Genomic DNA, 23382 nt, shown 5'->3' with positions numbered 1-23382 from the left:
GATCTGTTCATGAGGAGATAGGACAACTTTGGACTGCCTCTTAGTGTTGACCAGATCCTGCCCCCATCTCCCTCCCCTGCATTTCTACAGTGCCGTGTAGACCTATTTTGACAATTAAACAGAATGTCTTAACACAACAGCCTTCAGTATCACTGAAAGGGCCCTAGATACTTTGAAAATGAAAGCTATTCCACAGCTACCTTGGACTTCAAAATACTAATCCAGTAGGTTCTTTTCATTAATTTTATTATATATTGGCATATATGTAAATCTGCTAAAAGGGGATGAAGGAAAGGGAGTTATTAAAATGGCCAGAGAAAGGCCTTATTAGTTGATGTGCACTAATTGTATTAGTGCACTTGTATTGGCTACCTGCAAGACATATAGCCAGTCACTGCGAAGTAAATGATCTTTCAGGTGAAAAGTAATCTTTAAAGCTACCTTTGTCTTAATCACGTCCCATAGTTGTTGCTGATTGCAAACTATGCAGAGACCGTCTGAAGCCCAGTTCTCTGCATAGCTATCGGCTGAAAGATACCTGAAAAGCCTGTGCCTGGCTCGTTATTCTGAGTCAGAGCAGCCTGACACAACAGGACCAGTGAACCATTCTGACTTGGGAAGATGCCCCTTTGTGCAATAGAAGAGGCAGTTTCTGCCATCGATTCGCTTGAGATCTCCCTTGAAGGCATTTTGAAGGGTATTTGGGATTAAACCGACAGACTCTCTTCTTCCCCAAGGATGCATTTTTCTTTAGATTACAAAACAGGAAATTAAAGTGCTCGACCAAAATCCCCAACAGGAAATATAAATCTCTAGAACACTTTAATGATATTAATGTCACCCAAATGCCTAACAATACTCTCTTCAAATAAGTTCAGAGAAAATGACATTCTCTTGCTCAAGCATTCAAAAGTCCTGCTCTAAGAGATGACCTCCCTGACCCAGAAAATAATACATTAAGAACTCAAGTGGCCTTTTTTCCCTTTCCTTTTTACAAGTGCTACCTTCTATCTGTAGTGAATACATTGAAAAGAGACAATCCCTCCATGGTAACCACTGGGAGAGGCGTTCGACCATTTCCAGAGCTAGATTAATGTGTTTGTGGGCAGTCACTATATGGGATGCTGTCAAACCTCTTTAAGGTTCCCCCCAGACAGAGTCACGTTCCTGTCTTGCCTTTGTCATCATTCTTTATGCATGGATCTGGGTTTTCTGCCACTCTTTCTGAAGAACACAGAGTTCAGCCCCCTCCCACAACCGCTGCTGTCCAAGGAGTATGACAGCTTGGAGACCTCTAAAGAAAAGATACCAAGGGTTACACAGGGCACCTTTCAATCCAAAAGGATAATGGGAACAAGAACCTTCTCTACCTTGCAGGTCAGCTTTGGTCAACGCAACTTTGTTAGCAAAAGAACAGAAAAGGTGGAAACAATAACCAGAGGTTAGTAAGAGGTAGAGTAAACCAGGGCAACATTACAGAAATGAAAATACAATCAGCATAACCAACATCACTCAAACAGACAATTGAAATGCTCTACAGGTTCTCCAGAGACAGCACAGACGGGGGATGCACAGACCAGGGCAGAGCAGGCTTTGTCAGAGCCACGTGAGCAGAGCAGGGACAGGGGGACACTAGACTTGACAAAGCACAAGCAGTGGTCACAAGAGCCTTCCCCCATACACACAGCCAACCCCCAGGCATATGGTCCAGAGAAATGATTCTCCACCAGTCAGGATAAACATCAAGGAATAAGGGTAGTGCATGGTTAGACTGAAAAACACATGTGCACAACCAGAGGCCACAAAAATAATTCTGCACATGTAGGAGTTAAGCATGGAAGAGTCACTTGGGAGCAGTCCACGTAACCTCCTAAAAATGCCACCAAGGAATGTAGCACTACAATTGGGCATTTGTATCAAGAGCATTTGGGCAAGGTGATTTGGGGCTATCAACCAGCTCAATTTGTTTAATTTATAAAAATACAGCTAAATCCAAATGGCTGTGGGCAAAAAAGACACCAAAGCGATGTCCTTTGACTGCATTTGTGCTGATCTCAAAATGAAGAATTGTGTTCCTGTCAGGTGTTTACCACCTGCGATTGTGGAATTGCATTTCTAGCCGATAAATGCCTCTGTAGCAACACTGGCCACCAGAGAGAAAGATATTTACCAGCTGAGTATTGAAGCACGCATTATTATAAAATTCTGATTTTTTGAATATGTACTAAAAGTCTTAGCCCAGATTAAGAGGTTGTGAGTCACTGTTAGATTTTGGCTAAGAGTTGTCCAGAAATCACACTTAATCTAAATTATACACTCTGCATATAAAGTGAAAACAAAATGCTGTTTTTTTTTCTTAGTATAAATAATTAAGAGCCAGTGACTATTGGGTGAACATGTTATTAAAATAATTTTGAACTATTTTGGGTTAGATATTATAGAGAAATACATTTGCTAATTAAGCATCTCGAAGTGTCATTACCAATGACATTGACAAGAACCTATGATATATCTTGGCCTATGTACCCCAGATATGTGAGAATAAAATATATTTAACATCTTGAAGAGATTCAGGTCTTAGTTCTTAGTAATGACTCATCACCCCCTACCTGCTTCCTATTCTATACACGGAAATGATGAGTCGAGAAATGAGTCATGTTTCCTGTGATCCCCACACTGCCTAACACTCAAAGGCCTTCTTGGGGGCCTCCTACTCTATACAGAGCTTCAGAATGACAACGACACTTTTTGCAGCAACTCCAAGGTTCTGTGTCCTTGATTTCCTTCCCCACCATCTTCCCCAGCACCCTAAAGAGCTCCTGGGACCTCTTAGAAGGGCTTATTCACAATGGTGCAAATTCCCGATGACGGCAATTTATGCCTTAACCCACTTTTTGGCCATTTTTCCTGGCCACTTAGGCTAATTATCCAAGTCATCTGTGTACAATAAACAAGGACCTTCTTCCCTCAGCACTCATCCTCCACTTCATCCCCCCCCAGCGGGGCAGTCATAATGCGCTCTGGGTAACAATCGCAATTATCTCCATGGCAATAGAGTGCAGTGTTATTAGGCCCATGGGACTTGCCATAGATTCGGATGGCAGAGCCACATTCAGCTTTGAACAATCACCCATCCTCAGAGGAAGGTCAGAACCCACCGTAATGCCTGTGATGAGTCACACAGAAATGCACATAGAGGTGTAGCTAGGGATAGGGACATTTTCTTCAATGTAATGGGTAATATCTTTTCACTAATGCCCTTTCTGCTTTTCTTAAAACTTTCTTCACTAGGATCCATTGCCCCCCTTTATATTACACATTTTAATCCACTTTTATGAAAGTTAGTTTAGACTCCCTTTTCACCGATACTACAGCTTTATGTCCTTACACTCTGATTTTTATAGTCTATAGAATTGTGCTTCCTATACAGCAGCCACAGACACATGGGACTATTGAGCACAGTAAAGGTGTGTGGTTTGCATTGAGGTGTGCTACTAGTGTAAAATACACACTCGACTTTCAAGTCTTAGTGTGAAAAAAAGTAAAATATATTAACATGCTAAAATGATAATATTTTGGATATGTTGGTTTAAGTTACATAAAAATAAAATTAAAATTAACTTCTAATTTCTACCTTTTTAAAATGCAATTATAAGAACCTTTTTCAAAATTACATGTGTAACTCATTATATTTCTACCAGGCACATTGCTGTAGAGTTAAATGGATGATCCCTGTTAAGTTTTTAATCCGAAAAACTGATGGCATGATAAAAATCTTTAAGATTTGAAAAGTGCCTTATGCTTTTTAATATGTGCTTTTATAATATGATGTAACTGTCTACGATGAATTATTCCAGGATAATTGGATTTACTGTCATTCCACAATCTTGTAATTTAAGATACCCAGTTTAATTCCCAAATGCTGCATCTATTTCAGGATTGCCTTCTAACACCCAAAAGGACTAAAAGCAGGGCAATAAGGCAAAAATTCTTGAGTTAATTGAAGTTGTGCATTCCCAGGGGAAGAAAGCAAAGGGGCTGCTTTAAGTGCTTGGTGATTCCCAACCTTCTGACACTCATACACCCACCCCACCCCATATCAGGCCCACAGAGTTTAAGGGGAATTCCTGGCTAAGGGAAACTGCCAACAATCAGCCTTATTACTAATGCCTCATAGGCAAAGAGAAGTAAGTTCCATACTACAACTCAGCCTGGGAAGCTAATGGGAAGCTTTTATAAAAATATGCTTTAAAGTGGTGAGCAAACACGGATGAAAGCTGGTTAAGAACAGGGTGATAAATGAAGCTGAATGCAGGAGATGAATGAACAGGTTCGATGTATTAAATCAGCGATTTTCAACCCGTGTGCCGCAATAACTTTTAAAGATGCAGTACCTGACTATTTAGTCAGCGGCACTGACCTCTTTTCCCTTAGAGCGTCAAATAAAAAAAAAATGACAACAGCCCACACAATAGCCATCTGGTGTGAATGAATCAAAATTATATCTTTTTTTGTCAGATCTGCCAAAAAATGATTTTTTTTGGAGTGCCACAGAATTTTAGTCATACGGTTGGTTATGTGTGCCACGAGATGAAAAAGGTTGAAAATCACTGTAGTAAATGAATGAGGGGCACGAGGAGACACAACAGATTGCACAAAGGACCATGAGGCTCAACCAGACGAAAGAACACGCAGCAGGTCCTGGTGACAGGTCAGGCATCTCTTTGCCTGCACAGTTAAGAGTCAGACACCTTCTCAGCCCACCCAGAAAAGGCTGAAAATGCTCACTGCTGCCCTCTGCTGGTTAGAACTAGATTACTTTTCATATAGTAAAGAGCTGTTGGACTTGAGAAGGAAGACCTGTAAAATTGGATGAATATCTGAAGAGACAGACACGGGATCACCTAGAGAAACAGGCTGAGCATGGTTTGTTGTGCTGCACTGGTGAGCATGCAGTGTCTCACCATGAAACGTGTCTCACAGGAAATAATATCTGTAAGTAACAATCCTACCATTTACTGAGTACTTACTATATACATACCAGGCATGTAATGTATACGTCTGATCTATGGATAGTACCTGTTAAGGTAAATTTTATTGCCCCATTTTACAGGTGAGAATGATGTAGCTCAGAGGGGTTATGTGACTCGTCAACTGTTACACAGCTAACCAGAGCTACTATCTGGACCTAAATCCAAGGCTTTTTAATACCAAAGCCTACCATAGGACACCAAGCTCTGCTTTGCTGAGCCTGACATCTCCTGAGTACTCAATAAATGTTAGTTTCCTTCCATCCTCATGGCATTCTGACATCATTTCCCGACCTCCTGCTGTGTTTGCATTAAATAATAAGTCACCATTAGCAATGTAAGAAATGCTTTGTTAATGGCGACATCCATAAAGTCTCTGGTTCGTACCTCCCCATGTGTTACAGCATAAATAAAAGTTCCCCTTTCAGCCACACTGGAAGCAAAGACACAAGTCAGGAGAAGCCTGATGTCAGTGCCGAGACAGGTCCTCACAGCAAGTATGTGACTGGGGAGACATCTGCCAACATACATTCCTGGAGCCTGTGGCACATGTCCTCACATACTCAGCCAGCAATGACAGGAGGACGCTGATGGTGGTGCAATGTCGGATGGTGAGTGGGATCGGAAAGGACTGGTAAACTGAGGAAGGGGGCACTGGCAGAGGCAGCGGAGAGGCTGGGTGCTTGCAACAAGGCTGCAGCATAACAAAAAAGAAGGCTGTACCTTCACAGCCACGCTCGATCTGTCCGCTCCGGTGGAGGGCATCATTGATGAGGTCCGGCAGGCGCCCGTTCAAGTCCACGGATGCCAGACAGCCCTGGAAGCCATCCCGGGAGGCCACGAGCTTTGGCAGGTTGCTGTACATGCCTTGGGCCAGACCTGCCATGTAGAGGTCACCTGGAGAGGAAAGGAGGTAGTAAAAGCAAATGAGTAAAGGACTGGAAACCTCATCAACGAAAGCCAGTGTACTCGAGACCATTTATTTAGATAATGGTAACAGAGCTGGGGAAGAGAAACAGCATAAACAAAATAACTGCCAGAGTTTCTACATTGTACAAAGAAGAAAACTAACATTTCTTGTGTGTTATATATACACATAAGAAATTTTATAAACATCATCTCATAAATTTTAATCACCATATGGAGTCTATCAGGTAGGTACTGTTACCATTTTACAGTAAAGATTAACAATGTTTTCAACAAAACCATTTATTGAGTGCATTTTATGTGCCTGTTACCAATAGCATGCTGAGGGTCTTACAGACATTATGCTATCAAACTTCCTAAAAGCCCATAAACTCAGCAACGATTACTATCCTCATCTTGAAAAAAAAAAGTGTACAGAAGGTATACCAGGCAAAAAACTTTTTACCGACCACCCAGACAGTAAATAATTCAACTAAGATTCCAAAACCTATATTCCTCCCTCTGTGTGAGGGTCTCTCCTCACTTTGACAATATTTTACCCTCACCTGAAGATACTTTTTATTCTTGATTTTGGAGAGAGGAAGGGAGAGAGAGAAAAACACTGATGTGAGACAGAAACATCAATCATGTACAAGCCCTAAATGGAGATTTGAAACTGCATCCTAGGTATGTGCCTTGATGAGGATTAGAACCTACAACCTTTTGGTGTACAGATGATGCTCCAACTGACTGAGCCACCCAGCCAAGGCCTCATTTTTACATTTACCATCTCATCCCCCAGTCCTCAGGTACACAGAAAAAAGGAACCACCCCTTGAGGACTGGTCAAGTAAAAACGGAATACCTTCATTGCATTATGCTATAATTCAATGTTGTTAAAGTAGAATGTGCATGATGCATCAGAAATGCAGAGTGCTCAAAGCCTATAGTTCGCCTCTGGAAACAGCCTCTCAATTGCAAGAAATGCTCTAGCAAGGATAAACCCCTTTGCAACGTTTACCTTTCAAATCCAGATTTTTGGCACCATTGATAACCTGAGTGACCACCTTAGTGTCCACTTTCAGGCTGTGAGTGTTACTGTTGTCCCGGGTGATGACGACGTTGTGCCACTGGTTGTCATTCAGGGGGCGGTCACTGTTGCCTTTGATCACATTGGGGCCATTTCCGAGGTCAAATACGTAGTGGATGTACCTAGGAGGGAAAACAACCACCCAATGACTCAAGATCCTCTGAAGCCATTTAATGGCAATGTGTGGATAATGGCATCTGGGTCTTCCAATCCCGCACACTCCACACTCCACTGGCATCATGCAGGATTAATTAAAGCTTGAGTTAGGATACAAGAAGAGGCAGATCCTATCCTGTCAGACTTCACTTTAATTTCATACTCCCAGAGTCTACTCCTTTAACACTACCTAACAAAAGTCAGAGCCAGGAAGTGGTGAAGGTGGTACACTCCCCAACAATAGGGGGCGACACTTGCAATCACAGTCAATCATGGGCCTTTCAGGTTTTGTTTTGGCTTTTGCTTTTTTTTTTTCTTTTTTGACTATTTTCCAGCACATGGTAGTAAAATGTCTTGAAGATAGAATAGATTTTTCAAATTTATATTTTTGGAGTCATAGTAGTACTAAAAATATCTATACTTCACTTCTTCCTATAAATTTAGTAGTTACAGATAGTACTGCTAACCCAGAATAGATGCTATGAACCCCATATTCCTTTTTTGCAAAAATAAGGTTTTTTCCCCATAGTTTAAAAGGCTACATTTCATAGTAAAACATCTGACAGTATTTGATTAACAGACTTTAAATAAACTTAGCCTCTTCCTTCCAGCCCTAATCATTACATAAATACTTTAATTCAATGAGGATGAGAGCACATACCACCAATAGAGGCTAGAGAGTAAAATGGACACTTCTTTTTACGTCCATATTTTGCTCAAGGCTTGAGCTGAGCTTTCTACTATAAACTACATGTCCCTCCCACTTACCCTTTGACTAGCTCAACTGCAATGAAGTCATTGCCATCACCACTATTGAAGAGAATAAAACCATCAGCTGAGGTGGTCTTGAACTGGAAGAAGAGGTGCATGGAGGTGTAGGCCTGCAGGGTGGCCAGGCTCAGGTAGCTGCTCTTGGTCTTGAAGGTGACAGGGTCAGCGATGATGTTCCTCAGCCCAAAACGTGCCTTCAGTTCACAGTAGTCAATGTCGCCATTTTTGCATAAGTCGATGTAGAGCAGGCCGTTAAACATGAGGCTCTGCAAGTGGCCGATGAAACTGGAGGGCACAACGGAGATGTAACGTTTCTCGGTCATGATGCCAGTTTCAATGTTGTGGAATTCCAAGCGGGTGTGATCCCCCAGCATTGTACCTGTGAAAATAATAAAGGAGGTGGCAACAAGAAAACTTGTCATGTTTTGCCATAGCACCTTTATTATATTTTTTAGATCTGATTTTTCTCCCCACACAAAATATTCCATTTTCTTGAGCCAGTTCCAGAAAACAAAATAGTATTGCACATATTTCACATGGCCTCAGTAGGGGAGCTGGTTTCTGGCCCCGTCCAAGTCACATAGCCTGCATCCCATGTTCTTATCCAACTGCTCAGCTGTCCCATCATATAGGAGAAAGTATGAGGACCTGGGTAACTCAAGTTACCCAATTCAACTATATATTCTCCATTCAGAAAAACAACTGAGTATTGCTACACACTATAAGAAGAAAAGCCTTTTTTCCCCTAACCCTTGTAAACACACAACAAACAAGCCTTAGGTATTCACTACCAAATGTTTCTTGGTGTAATAATTCGTCACCTAATGATTCAGTACCTAGTAGAGTCATGCACCACATAACGATGTTTTTGGTCAATAGCAGACCACATACACAACAATGGCCCCTTAATATTACAATGGAGCTAAAATTCCTAACGCCTAGTGATATTGTAGCTATAGCAACTTCGCAGTGAGATGCATTACTCATGCATACACGGGGGTGCTGTTGTAAGCAGACCTACTGTGCTGCCAGTCGTGTTCAAGTATAGCACATACTATTACGTACAGGACCTAATATTGGATACTTGATAAGCATAATGAACAACTATGTTATCAGTTTATCTATTTACCATACTAGATTGTTATCATTATTCTGGCACGTAGTCTTCCCCACTTACAAAACAAAAGTTCGCTGTAAAACAGCAGGCCGAGTTACACTGGCAGCAGCCTCACACCACTTGTGTTTACTGCATGTCTTGACTGCATCGTTTTCTCTTGTGCTGGGTTTAATCCCATGTTGTTTTGTGCAGGAGCATGCTGCACAGGCATGGAGCCTAGCAGCAACGGGCTATACCATACAACCTGCATGTGTAGTAAACTATATCATCCAGGCCTCCGTCAGCACACTCCTTGATGTTCGCACAAGATCGCCTGAGGACACATCCTTAGACTGGATCCCTGTTGTTAAAAGGGCATGACTGTACTTCTGGAGAAAGTTAATTTTATTTTCCCAGCAACTGTTGCTTTTTCTGATAATAACACTTGATTTCCTTTTGGGCGGCTACCCTCCCCACTTCACTTTTAAACCATCTGGGCTGGATGAAGCTGACCTCATTCTAGCTCCTGAAGTAATCAAGCCACTTAGACTGAACCACTCAACCTATTCCACACCCCCTCCGCCCCGAGCCTTAGAGTAAAACCTAAGGACTAAGAAGCAGTCTTTAAACTCTAGCTTGCATCTGAATCACGTGAAGGGATTGTTAAAACAAGTTAATTGGCACCACTCCCCCACCCCTAGAATTTCTGTTTCAAAAGTCTGGGGGGAGGCCTGAGAATTTGCATTTCTACCAAGTTCCGAGTTGAGGCTTATGTGGCTGATCTAGAAACCACCCTTACAACCACTGCACTGGCAACAACCCCAGCTGGTCCAGTGGTGTTCAGCGGCAGGGGTTTTGCTGGAACATGCATGAAGGAGGTGTCTTTGCAAAGAAGGCTTGCTGAAGGGGTGAGAAGAAAGCCTCGCAAGGACGTGTGGTAACCAGAGGGATGGGGCCCACCCAAGGAGACGGGGGGCCCAGAAAACAGCCATGGCATGGAGAAACACAGTTTCTCTAGGGTGATGTCCTGTGACGATCGGAGTCCAGCCAGCCACCTCTGGACCTCAATTAAACGTTGTGCTGGAAGCATCTGAGTTGAGCTTCTGACATTCGTAACTGAGAGACCTCCAGCTGACACAAATTATTAGACCCTTCCTCATCTGGTTTACCCGAAAGTGCTGAGACACTGAAGCAGGGATAATGAGGCAGGCTTGGAAAAGATACAAAGAGACTGGACATTTTAGCCATAAAGTCAGTGAAAACATCATTATGGACAGTGGCTCCCTCAGCATTCATACACAGATGAGTCCTTACAGTTTAACCAGTCACGTCCTCTTGTCCCAGCGTTTTAAAGGGAAGGGAAAGGGCATTCCCTCTGCCTGCCCTACCCCATTATCTTTCACATGAAAGCAACTCCACCAGTAAGACACTCCTGGCATCTCTTCACCCCTCCCCCCTCCACCTTTTACAACTTTCCTGAGGAAAAGGAGTGACATAATCTGAAAGATTACAGATAATTTGCAAAGAAAAACTTTCTATGTGCATAGCCCAGACCCTGGCACTTCCTGTTTCCCTTTAGGGGAGCAAGGTGCCTTCAGGAAATACCCCATGTCCCCCACTCACCCACAGCCCCGGTGCTAGAGGAGCAAGCCCCCCTCCAGTGGAGATCACCTGCCCCAGTCCTGACTTAGGGCTCCAGTGGGCAATTCCACCCAGTTCTGAGGTTCAGTGGATGCTGGCCACATTTTTAAACATCAGTGTTATCATTCATAAAACTCATGTTTGATTTCTACCTGCCTTACGTTTTCTCCTCTATTGGCATAGAACGCAAGTGGTAACAAAGAGGGGGCTATATTTTCTTGGGTCCCTTTACCTTCAATATCTGGGAGGTTCAAGCAGATCACATTCTCAGATGCTCAATATTGATTTCATCTGTGTGGGGGCACGCTCAAGACCTAATTCAAACAATTCCTCATATGCACAAAAATCAGATTTGAATTTTATGAGCGTCCGTGTGGTATTTTGACAACTAGTTATAAATCATTCTCTTAATATAAGCAAAAATAAAATAATGATGTTGGTTAACTAAATATAAAATTCGAATAGACCAAAAATCAAAATGCAACATAAATCTGCTAACAATCGAATAACTCGGAGAAAGAATTACCGTATAAAATTGCACAGTATTGAAAACTGGACAGGTCATGAAAATGCAAAGTAGCCTCACGTAAATTCATACACTCTAAAACAACGACATACTGGAAATATCCAGGGTCCATGTGGCTATCACTGTCCATATCAGGGCTGGGGGCAGGAGCTGGAGAACGACGGGGAAGGGAAATCGTAGCCTATCTCCAGGCAGACACAGGAGCTGATCCATGATGATGCTGGTAGTCACTCTAAGTTTTATTTTACAACAAACAAAACAGCGGTGAGAGCCAAGAGGTAATAATGGGGTGATCACTGAAACTTGGGGCTCCAAAAGGAACCTGCAGAGTGCATCTTCAGGTCAGCTGGGAGCTTTTAGAGAAGTTACTGAAGATGAACTGACCTCCAGAATTGAGGGGTTAGGAAATTCTGCTCACAAGAATATAAATTTCATAAAGCCAGAAAATCATGTAAGAAGGTCATGTAAAATCACATTAAAATCATATAAGATTGAAACAGAAGGGAGATGGGAGAAGGCCTTGGATAAAGAGCAGAAAGGAAACTAAATGGGATGTGAATACTTAGCCCAGGGACAACTAGCCCAGGGACAGACTAATTTAGGGTTCAGGACAACAGAGAGCAGTTTCCACCAAAAACTGGTGAACAGTGAGCAGTGGGGAGAAGGCTATGTGAAACCAAATTAGAAGAGAAATGGACTTCTCCATGTGCTAAAAAAACTCACTTTGCTTTGGATGTAGGCTCCCCAAAATGTATGCCCTTTCGCCCAGAGAAAGCACTGAAGAGATTCAAGTTTCATATGTGTACCAAACTAAGCATTAAATATTTTCAAAACTCTGTGTTGGTCCTGACCAGTGTGGCTCAGCTGGTTGGGAGTCATCCTGCAGAAAGGTCTCCGGGTTGCTTACCCAGTCAGGGCACATGCCTGGGTTGCAGATTCGGTCCCTGGTCGGGGTGCATGCTAGAAGCAGCCAATTAATGTTTCTCTCTCACATCAATGTTTCTCTCTCCCTCTTTTGCTCCCTCCCTTCCTCTGTCTTTAAAAAAATAAATAAAATCTTTTTTAAAAATCTGTATATTACCTAATCAGTATTAATACCAGGAACCTTTGCACTTGTCTTCTCTGAATGCCGTCTGTAGACCAAAACCCCTCCATTGAAGGGTGCAACATGGACATACTTCACAGCAGCTGCTGTCAGATTGCAGAGGAAATAGGAGTAACTGGGGAGAGAGATAACAAGGGAAAACCAAGGCTACCGAATATTCCCTAGCTGGGCACCGTTCTAGGCACTTTGTCACCACCATCAATGTCAAGGTGAAGACGAAACTGTCAGGAGGTAGCACAGTCTAGCTTTAGAGGTGTGGGCACTTAGCTTAGAGAGGTGAGGCAATGTGATCCAAGTTCACACAGGTGGTAAACAGTATACCCCCACATTGAACTGTGGTGTCTTAACTTGTGTCTTAACTTGTGTACTATCCTCTCTTTGGAGAAAAGGCTTGACTGGTTCCTTACACTATTGCCCAAGAAAAGCTGTAGGTGGAGTTTAACTGGTAAAAAGTCTATACAGAAGCTGCTGTGATGAGTCCGCACTTCTCAGTGGCCAAGAATCATGTCATTCCATCTAACTCACAGGTAATATATCCAGCACCTCCCCTAGAACCACGAGGTTGCCTGGGCCCCTCTGCAAACCGTCACTGTCGTGTTTCACTGATGGCCAATGAGCAGCTTATAGACCAGCCCTCAGAATGATGCAATTTGTTGAGAACATAAACCATAGGAAACTGGGCCAAGTTCCAGCTGAAACTTCCCATGAGACATTAACCTACAGTGGATGAGCATGTAGGCTCTGAGGCTAGACTGTTTGGGTTAGCTCATTCTTCCGTGCCTCAGTTTCCCCTCTGCCCAATAGGTGTAACGTTGTCAGGATCAAATGTGTCAGCATGTGGACATGCTGAGAACAGGGCCTAGTGCTCAAACTGTGAACTATTACTAATTACTCGGCATTCATTTTGTACTTTCTGACATATGTGAATTTTCTGGTTCTTTCGCTTCCTGTTTTCTCTCTTTCATTAGAGCACAAGATCTCTCTGAGTAGGGATCACTGCCTGCCTCCTCAGGATGCCCTATAGCAGGAGGCCCTAAGTGCAGCAAGCAGCCCTGACACCTGGGGAGGGGGTTGCTTCCAGACATCTGCTTTGAAGGCCAAGTTTGGACCATCACCATTTCTGCACATAAGATTCCTAGCCAACACCAAGTGCATAGCAAAGAAATAATAGAAATGGCTGTGTGGAGGCAACTTGGCCTCCCAGTGGCTCTCAGACACGGAGAGAGAAGTTCAGAAAAGTGTCTGAAGTCTCAGTAAAGGATGCACAGTTTGCCCACAATCCCCCAGCTCCACTGCTCCCACATCCTTTTCTCCACAACACCAGCTTTTTCTGTATGTATGTGCTGTCAAATGCTTTAATAAAAAACAAGTTCAGGGACCAAATACACTGGCAAACACCACATACTTAATTATTGATGGTTGGCGATGTGCATTAGCAGAGTAAAGGCTCCTAAGAAGTCTTATAATAAAGAAATCCACTTCATGTTGTGTAACCTGGCATTTTCTAAACCTGTCTTGCATATTTTGTTAGCATGAGGAGCAAGTTTTCCATGGAAAACTTGGACAATGACTCCTCACAGCTGGGCCATGTGGGGTGAGGGAGGAAGACGGAGAAGTCCTCCTGGCCTGGAGCAGGCAGAAGGGGTGAATTTTTGTACCAGCAAGAAGCTCTGGGTGGTGTGGGGGGCTCATGTGGCATTAGACCCCAATCCTGGGGAGCATAACCCAAGAGAGGCATTCTCTTTATTTATTCTTGATAATAGAATCCCAGTTCAATCAATCAATCAATATTTATTAACTGCCAGCTGAACTTAATGCATTTCCAGGAATACATTATAATAAATAAAAGCCACCAGGCTGAGGAATATTTATTTGATTGCTTTTGATTTCTTATGAGTCTGAACTATTCTTTGCATCATTTCTACAAACTAGCTGAAAATTTGACACCCTGGGGGACCTTAAACAGCATGAAAGGGATTACTAAATAAGCCAATAAGACACTACTTAATAATGTGAGGACTGAGTAGTATTTTCATTTCATTGCCTGATTTTATGACTTCTGTGAGCTAAAATTAAAATTCCCAAATCCCTTATCACTGTAAAATAGCAATCCAAGGCTATAGCTCATAAGCAAAATGGCTCTTTTCTTCTCCCAAATTTCTTTATCCTCACGGCTGTTTTTTCCATCAACAGCAAAGCAGGGGGTAAGGTGGAAAATGAAAGAGCTTCATTAATTCCAAATATCAAATTATTGGGTGGCTTGGACATGCCATGGTTTAGTTTTGCTTTCAAATTATTAGTGAAAAGAGAAAGCACACTTTATAATTACCTTTACTCTAAAGTTTCTGTAAAAGTTGAATAACTGAGGGAGATAATACCAATTATTGTACCATAGTTTTGCAGCTCCTCATGACTGTAGCTTTCATGGCATGTAATTTATTTTTTCTTTTTTTTAATATACTTTATTGATTATGCTATTACAGTTGTCCTATTCCCCCCCTTCATTCCCCTCCACCCTGCACACCCCCTCTCACCCATATCACCCCCCTTTAGTTCATGTCCATGTGTCATAAGTTCTTTAGCTTCTACATTTCCTATACTATTCTTGCCCTCCCCCTGTCTGTTTTCTCCCTACCATCTATGCTACTTATTCTCTGTACCTTTTCCCCTCTCTCCTCCTCCCACTCCATCAGGGCATGTAATTTCTTATGGAAAGAAAAGGGAAGCACTGTTAACAGGGAGTGATTGGGCTGAGGTTGCCATCTAGTGGCTACTATTCAAAACACGCTGTACATAGCATTACTTTGGGCTTTCCTGGGCTAATTCCAGAGTTAGCCAGGCTCCTGAGACTGAGACGCCGCTGCAGGCTTCTGTCTGTGCTAACACTTCGTGGGGTGTTCTTGAATAATTAACTAAGGTTGGCTGTGAGTTCTAAACCACCAACCATCTTTACATCTCTTTGCCTTCATTCATTATATAAGACTAAATCACCCTTTAGGCCTACAGGACAGTAACCTTCCCTCCCACTACGAAGTTAGGTCTATGGACATTTGGAAGGTTTGGGACAGTTGTGGCTCTGTCTTCATCTCCAGGGGAAGGAGAGTGGGTGTCGTAGTCTGCCGACTGCATTGCATTCCCCACCTCACCCACATCCATCCCGTAATGTAACCCCTACTTTGTCAGACAAATCATTTTCTTACAATGGATTACCAAGTCCCGCAGGCAGCTAGATGGGAGGAAATCACACAGACATGAACTGTGAGCTTCACTGTGTAGCTCCCTCTAAGTTTCCTCTTCCCCTTATGCAGAATGACAATAAGAACACTAACCTTGGAAGGCAACTCACAGAATTACAGAAGATTAGAAGGGCTGATGTGTGCGAGAGAGCTAACGTCATCTCCAGTGACTGCTGGGCCCTGGAAATATGCCTCACGCTCTTCCTCCACCCAGGGACTCTCCTTCTCTCCACACACACACCACTACCCACAAACACGACTTGCGGCTACGATTACTGACTCCAGAAGACAAAAAATAAAAGCTCAAACTTGTTCATATAAAATTATAGGACCAATAAGGCAGAAATTTATACAGAAAGGGGTCTTAGCAACAATAGTTTTTCCAGGTTAACATTGGAGAAGTGAGTAAAAGCAGATTAGTGTATCTATCCCAAAGGCACAAAGCATTCTAGTGACAATGACTGTGTTAAATCCCAGGGCTCCGGACTCCAATCTGGCTGTCCTGTTCACAGAAATGGCACAGGCCATGGACTTGATCTGACAAAGCCCAGAAATGAGGAGGTGACTTTCCCACATCCTGTGGAGAATTAGCATCAAAGCCCAGGTCTCCTGATGCCAGCAGTGTTCCACCATAACACCCCCTGCGACCCCAGTTTTCTCTGCTCATATGGACAAGAACCCTGGATAACAGATGCACACTGCTGTGGAACAGGAGAGAGTGTAGATTTGTTAAGATGCACTGAAGGACACCTCCCTTTTCCCTAGACCTCATTAATTACACTCCCCCTGCTATCTCCAGCCCCAACCAATAACTTTCTCTTCTGATCGACAACTATAATCTTACTCACCCAAATTAGGAGCTCATCATATTCCTTGTCTTATTTTCAAATACCACAGTCCTACCTAGTCTGCTAGATTAGTTCATTGAGGAAACCGGTGATATCTTGTCTCCTTGTTATATTTTACAATCTTTTAGCACTCTGCTGACTTAGAACAGCCTCTCAAGAAATACATACTGTTTGTGTGAGGCTCTGAAGGTCCCTTACTATGTGTGGATTCATTCATTATGAAGTCATTATCTCACAATGAATGAATTTTACATTCACCACCCTCCTAGAATGTAAATTCCACCAGGCCAAAGGCTTATCCTTGTTTTGTTCACCACCATATTCTCAGTGCCTTCTAAAGTAGTGCTTGGTCCAGAGCAGGTTCTCCATCAATAATGGCTAGACAAATGACTAATTATTCAGCACCTTGTAAGCAGCATGCACTGATCGAAGCACTTACTTTACTTTTACCTATTAATTTTTGAATTTCTTGTTTATCCATCTTCTTCTACTAGGGAGTGCCTCATGCACTGAGGGAAGGAACTAGTGTTCGGGAGGGTGACTGATAAGTGTTTTCTGAATAATTGGATCATAGAAGCATCTATTGAAACCTACATCTGTTTTCCAGGCACAAACTCTAATCCTAAGGAAAAAAACCCATCGATATATAATTACAGTCATTGGTCAGTGCTTTAATAAAGATCAATGAAAAGGGATTTTTGAAAACATAGAGGAAGACCTGCTTAGCCTTGCCTAAGCATGTGACAGAGACCATGACCTATGATTTCTGTTCAGCAAAATAAAAGGCTTTGTAAAAGCCCTCTGAGCACTGAGGGACTGAGGGGACTCTGCCAGCCATGAGGAGTTCCCCTCGAGCTGTACTCACCCTCGGCCACATCGTCGTCCACCGTTAACTTAAGGCTCTTTCCTCTCCGCACCACTCGCACAGTGTGCCACTCATTGTCGTTGAGCTTCTGCCCCGCATACAGGGTCTCAGGTCCTTTGCCTAAGGGTGGTGGTAAGTGCCAAAATTAGAATCATTCTACAAGCGGTGCTCATGGCATCAGAGTTGTCAAAGCCACACTGGTGCACATGACCTTGTAGCAGGTCAGAAATCCCACCCCCACCCGACACCCACCCAGCTTCACTGACCCAAATGCAAAAGTATCACTCAAATGTAAAGGACAGTGGCAAAGTTGTGAAAGAAATAAGTGTCCTCCCTTAGCTCTAAATACAAGGATTTAAGTACCAGTGGCAGTAAGCCATCATTGACAGGAAACAGGAGTCAGCTGTTATTTTGTTTCCCAATGTCTTAGATTTCAGATGAATTTCTTGCAGATACAGAAATTCACCACACATTTAAAAAAATCATTTGGTTATTTAGGCATAATACACCAGTCTGGCTTTTGGAGAGTATGCACCCATTGGATAAGTAAAGAGCTCTGTAATATATGCTCTTAACTTGACATTTCCTATCAGTGACCATATAAATCACAGTAGTAATCATCATCAACATCATCATCATCATCATCACAATAACAATAATAATAGCAAGGTCTAAAACCCATAATAAACAATGCTCCTGAAGGGAATGTGAGGTGCCCTGAATCATCTCACTGTTCATCATACTCAAAAAAAAGATCCAAAGACTTAAAAAAATTGAATATTATAAAATTCCAAAATTGAATATGTTTAGGTCAAAATAATGATTAGTGCCACCAAATAAAGGAATAAACCACATTATTTCAAAAGATCAATGACCAAGATGCTTGAGATGATGTTCAAGTGCACCCTAGAAAGAATTGGGTGCAATAAGGAATTATGGTATTTAGGGGCAAAATCTGGCAAGACAGAAACTGAAGCATTAAAACAACGTGGCTAATGGATGAGGAAAAGAATGTCATGTTTCACTCACCAGTGAAATGAGATGTAAATTTAAAGGACAAGAAAGACTGCATAGAAGTAGAGAACTTAGATCAAGCTTGTTTTCTCTACATGGATGGCTGAGCCCAGGCAGAAAGAAGCTGCTTAAATCTTCTTGGATTAGTCAATCAACATATAAAAATCCCTGTCTCTGGAAATAACTTTTTAAAAAGATGAAGTATTTAACTGACCAATAGACCCCTATGTCTATTATGCAATCGAAATATTGCAGAAGACTACACACTTGGCTCCAACAGGTAGAAGCACAGGGCCAGGTACACAGTAGGTGCTTTAATGAGTTCTCATTGAATAACTGATGTCTACATAGGTCTTTATTTCTTTGGAAACCATCAAATAAGGCCAATATATGTTTATCTAAGGTCATTATATGGGGCGCGGGAGACAGAAGTAGGCTTACAATAGTGAGCACACAAAACACAGTTTATTCTTATATTAGTTATTAATTATTGTATTATTTATACAACTATAAGCCTACTTTTGCCCCACTCCCATATAGCTTTTACAAGTCATTCCCCTTGCTCCTCTGTTCCCCAAACTGAAGATATTATATACTGTGCAGGGAAGAAGATAAAAAACAGTATGCCTGGGTAGAAATATTTTAAACTAGGTAATTTTAAATTGTACCCTTTAATTTTGAGTAATTAGAATTTCTATTAAGTGTAGGGTATAAAAGCTATAATAACAGTTGAAGTTTCAGAGAATTTTCTTCTTGAAAAATAAACAGATTTTCAAAATGGAAAGGCTTCTTTTTATTGCAATGTTTTCAGCAGGTGATTTGTACTTAAATTTTTCCAGAATGTACCTGTACTCAAAGTGCAAGCCAAGTTCACAAGAATCCTGAGAATTCAGAGAGGAAACTTGGAGTGAAACAAATGTACCCTAAGTTGGGTAATAGTGCTATGAGATCAATCAATCACACTATTCATTGGAAAAATAGTTCTATATTAAGCCATTTTATATTCAGTCTTAGCTTCTGTTTGGGAGTAGGCCTGTTTTTTATATTATCTAAACTGCATATACGAGAACAGGGTTTTGTCTACATTTCAACCAACTAGGTAGCACTGCCTACCATCGCCTTGAATCCAGGTGTAAGAGGCATGTAGCAGTCACTTTTACGAAAGCCAATGTGTGGGCACTGGGGGAACATGGACCACACCACGTGGGCACTTCAAAGCAAGAACAGATGTTCTCAGAAGAAACAAATCTGCCTTTGTTTTTTTATGTTTTTATCCTCTTTATTCCACATGCAAATGTTTCAATAAGATAGAAGAAAGTAAAGAAAGATGTGGAAAATATTGGCTATGGAGGCAGAGCTGTTACAAATGCAGGCTCTCCTATAGATGGCCATCTGTTCTGTAGGCAATTTTTGCACATCACTTAATGTTTACGATTGGAGACAAGATGGGAGGGAGGAATACTAACAAACACAGTCAGTTCAGGGTACTGCTGCATTAGCAGCACAGTAGCCACCGAGGTGTGAAGCAAGCTTCACTCAGAGTGGTAGGTTTGAAATGCTGCTGACATTTTGCAGGCACCTCAGCTCCTCTTGGCATTCTTGAAATGGTCATTACAGTCAGATTCAAACAAATATACTTGACTGCTCGTTTGACTCTACAACTTTAGAATGTGAAAAGCAACTGGAACCTCTCATAACCTACTGCCTGGTTACATTAGATATTTCCAACACCAACATTCTTACTGTAAGAGTAGGAAAGAAAGATTCATAGCCATCTCATTAAAATGTCAGGGAAACGAGTATTATTCAATACTAATTTTCAAGCAATAAATACAGAAATATCAGCGAGGTTCTGGAAAACTTTGGCCACTTATCTTTAGTGGAGCCAAAAAGTCAATTCACCCCACAAGAAGGAAAGTGATGTTTAAACTCAGCTGGAAATGCAGGCAAATCGAGGGGAAGAGCAAATCTGTTATGTAGCCCAAGCACAAAACTAGACTGATAAAGTGATGTGTGAGCAAACCCAAGTTGCACAGTGAAATATACAAACCATTGGGTTTTAAAAGCAGGAAGAGCTAGTCCAGGGAAAGAATTTCCTGGCAGATTCAAGCACAAAGCCAGGGAAGCAGCATCAATAAAACAAGGAATAAAAAAGTTCTTCCTTGCAAGTCAAGCATGGTCCAGACAAGAAGGAGAAACAGCTTAAGTTGGAATTTCAAAGGGAACTGGTGGGAACTCAAAGCAACAACAACAAATTGTCCTGCATTGCCCCTTTCCTTTTAGTAGCTTGAAGAAGCATGATCTGCAATTAGGTGCATATTGGATGCATGCAACAGATGCCTCCTTTTATAGTTTAAGTAGTAAATATTGATCACAAAAAAACCCTTTGATTCTCCTTCAGGCTGCTTAGATCCTCACTGCTTGATCTAAATACAGAAAACTAGTAAGTTATCTGACACCTTGTAGATGAATCTCCCAGATAATAACACCCGTGACTGCAGTAAAGGAGCAAAATCACAGTGGAAGGTTTCCAAGGTACAGAAGTCTGTAGGAGTATTGAGTTGTTCATTTACTGGAGAGCAAAGAGCCTTTCATGGACCCTTTGGGGAATGCCAACCAAATGCCCACTTGGTCTAGTCTCCCTGCAAACTCACTTATCATCATCTCTTTTACTTAAGGTCTGTCTCACAGATGATGTCTAGTTCACAAATGAAGAGGGGATAGAGGATGAGGCATCCTGTCTTCTTAACCTATCCCACAGTAGTCCTATAAAGACCTATTTCTTCAAGAAGTCAGAACTAATCATAAAATCTAAATGAAAAATCAGGGAAGAAAGCACCCTTTGAGAGAGAAATCATTGTTGGTTGCTTGGAGGAAGAGCACACTCAGACATTAGCAGGTTGTTCCCCGTTGCATCAGAGAGGGGTTGGGAGTGTGCGGGGGAAATCTATATTTGAGCACCGTTAAAGGTGCACGCCTTTACAAGGTGGACTTTGGATTTCAATCACTTTAAACCTGTTTTTTAGCAGACTGTTCATGTTACATGAATTTGTTATTCCCCCCAGGAGCAACATAACCAGCAAAACTACAAGATACCCCCAATATATATGTTTGTCAATATATTCCAAAGACCTGACCAAGGCAACTAACCTAGATGGTTTTGCTCATATACAGGAAGTAGAAATTCCTTCCATATGCCACAAAATGCTGTTTCCAAAAGTGGGGGTGTAACATTTGGAAACTTTTTTTTGCTTGGGATATAAGGGAACAGGAAAGAAGGGGGCAATACCTGTATTATATGACTTTGCTTTACCTGAACATTTTTCTACTGGTGAAAGAAGAAAAAAGGAACAATAACTTGATTTCCTTTCAAACTATGTATTTCACATGAATCAAAATTTCTACAATGCATAAAAGAATAGGAAATTTTCTCCCTTAGAAAGGTACAGTGATTATACATCTAAATGATATGGTAAATAAATACAGTAAATGCCTGTGATAGGTTTTAAAAAACACCAAAATTATTTAAAAAGAGAAACTTACCTTCATTTTCACCAGCACCTTAGGTTAGGCTAGCTGGGCTGCAATGAACACTTGACTAAGGCTATAGCCCCTTTTATTTTATCATTCTTCCTACCCAAAAAGAAGAGGTTAGGCAAGTAAAAGTAGGTATGAAGAGGAAAAATAATGGGACCAAAGAATAAGGAGGATGACAGGGAAATAGGAAAGAAGCATTTTATTTTCTGTCCAAAATACTTGAGGTTCTGATTTTCTTTGGGTTGACAATTCAACAGAGAGATAGAGGTATTTTGTTTTGTTTTTGTAAACATTTTTCCAAAAACATCTATTTTCTTTAAAAAAACTTTTAAATCATATTTACTTAAAAAACCACTTTGACAAAACATTTCAAAAAAAATCATTTCATTCTCACTGGAGTTCTCAAGTCTCAAGAAGTGCTGTCATACTTCTGACAATGGATGTGAAATACACAGGAAGCTTTCTAGAAGCCTTCTATTAGAAAGCCTCCCCCTGAGGTGTGTGAGAAAGACAGGTGACCCAGTTACTCAACCTGAGCAAATGTACTCTACTGGGGACCCCACTGAAAACACCACCGATATTTATTGGATTTGAATAATTAAATGTACCATCGAGCCTACCACACAGAACATGTTGAACTATGGGTGGTCCTTTTTCCTGTGGTTTCCCCTCTGCTCTGCCCTTCCAGGTGCTACTGAGTACTGTCCCTAACCTTTGGCAGTGTATCACAGAGAGATCTAGTCACATATTTACCAACTGTCAGTGGAGCATGGGCATGGGACCAGGCACCATTCTAGCACAGAAGATGAAGACAAGGTCCCTGCCTGTACTCAGCTTGGTCTAGTTTGAGATGGGAGAAGAAGAAAGGCAATACACCAATGAAAGAACATGAGACAATTATGGGTAGGCTTGATTTCTGTAAAGAAAATACAATAGGGTAACCCAATGAAAACTAATTGATGTGGGGATAGAGGATTGGCTACTTTACAGAATATTCCAGAAAGGCCTCTCAGAGAGGACTTCTCTGTTCTTGCTTTGAGTATCTGCTCAATAGAGAGCTATTAAGTGAGGTGGTCAGAGGAGGCTTCTCTGGGGAAGCACATCTGAGAAGGAGCCAAGCATGCACATAACTAAGGTGAGGGGAAGAGCAAGAGCAGAAGCCCAGAGTGAGCCTGGCATGGCAGGGGCACAGCAAGAAGCCCGTCATCTCTGGAGCCAGAGGGAGGGAGTGTGGTAGGAGAGAATGAAGAGGGGGAGGCAGAGGCCAGATCACAAGAGGCCCTGACAACAGGGTACAGAACCTGAATGCTGTTCTAAATGCAACTGGAAGCCACTGGGTGGTAAGCAAGGGGATCGTATGGTTTAATTTAAGTTTTAAAATTTATGGTGGTTGTTATGAATGCATTAAACTAAAAAGAAAGGCCACTCATGAAAACAAGGACATGTTCTGGGTCACTAGTAAAGGCAGGAAAGTGACTTGGACTAGGGAGGTGGCAGCAGAAATTGAAGGATGAGATTGGGGATGTGCAGGGTGCAACAGAAGCAGCGCCTGCGTGAGTGTG

General features: G+C 41.9%; 1 protein-coding gene across 1 annotated transcript in view; it reads right to left on the bottom strand.

The window, feature by feature from the left end:
• Window positions 1-23382, bottom strand: part of NRXN3 (neurexin 3) — a 1487232-nt gene that overhangs the window by 772972 nt on the left and 690878 nt on the right. The window contains 5 exon segments of the mRNA XM_036018906.1: window positions 1371-1397; window positions 5754-5927; window positions 6957-7147; window positions 7950-8331; window positions 17270-17389. Of these exon segments, the coding sequence (XP_035874799.1) occupies window positions 1371-1397; window positions 5754-5927; window positions 6957-7147; window positions 7950-8331; window positions 17270-17389 (894 nt within the window).

Source organism: Phyllostomus discolor, chromosome 1, assembly GCF_004126475.2.
Source record: "Phyllostomus discolor isolate MPI-MPIP mPhyDis1 chromosome 1, mPhyDis1.pri.v3, whole genome shotgun sequence".
Lineage (NCBI taxonomy): Eukaryota > Metazoa > Chordata > Mammalia > Chiroptera > Phyllostomidae > Phyllostomus > Phyllostomus discolor.
The sequence above is the reverse complement of the archived record's forward strand: the minus strand, read 5'-3'. Positions and strand labels throughout refer to the sequence as shown.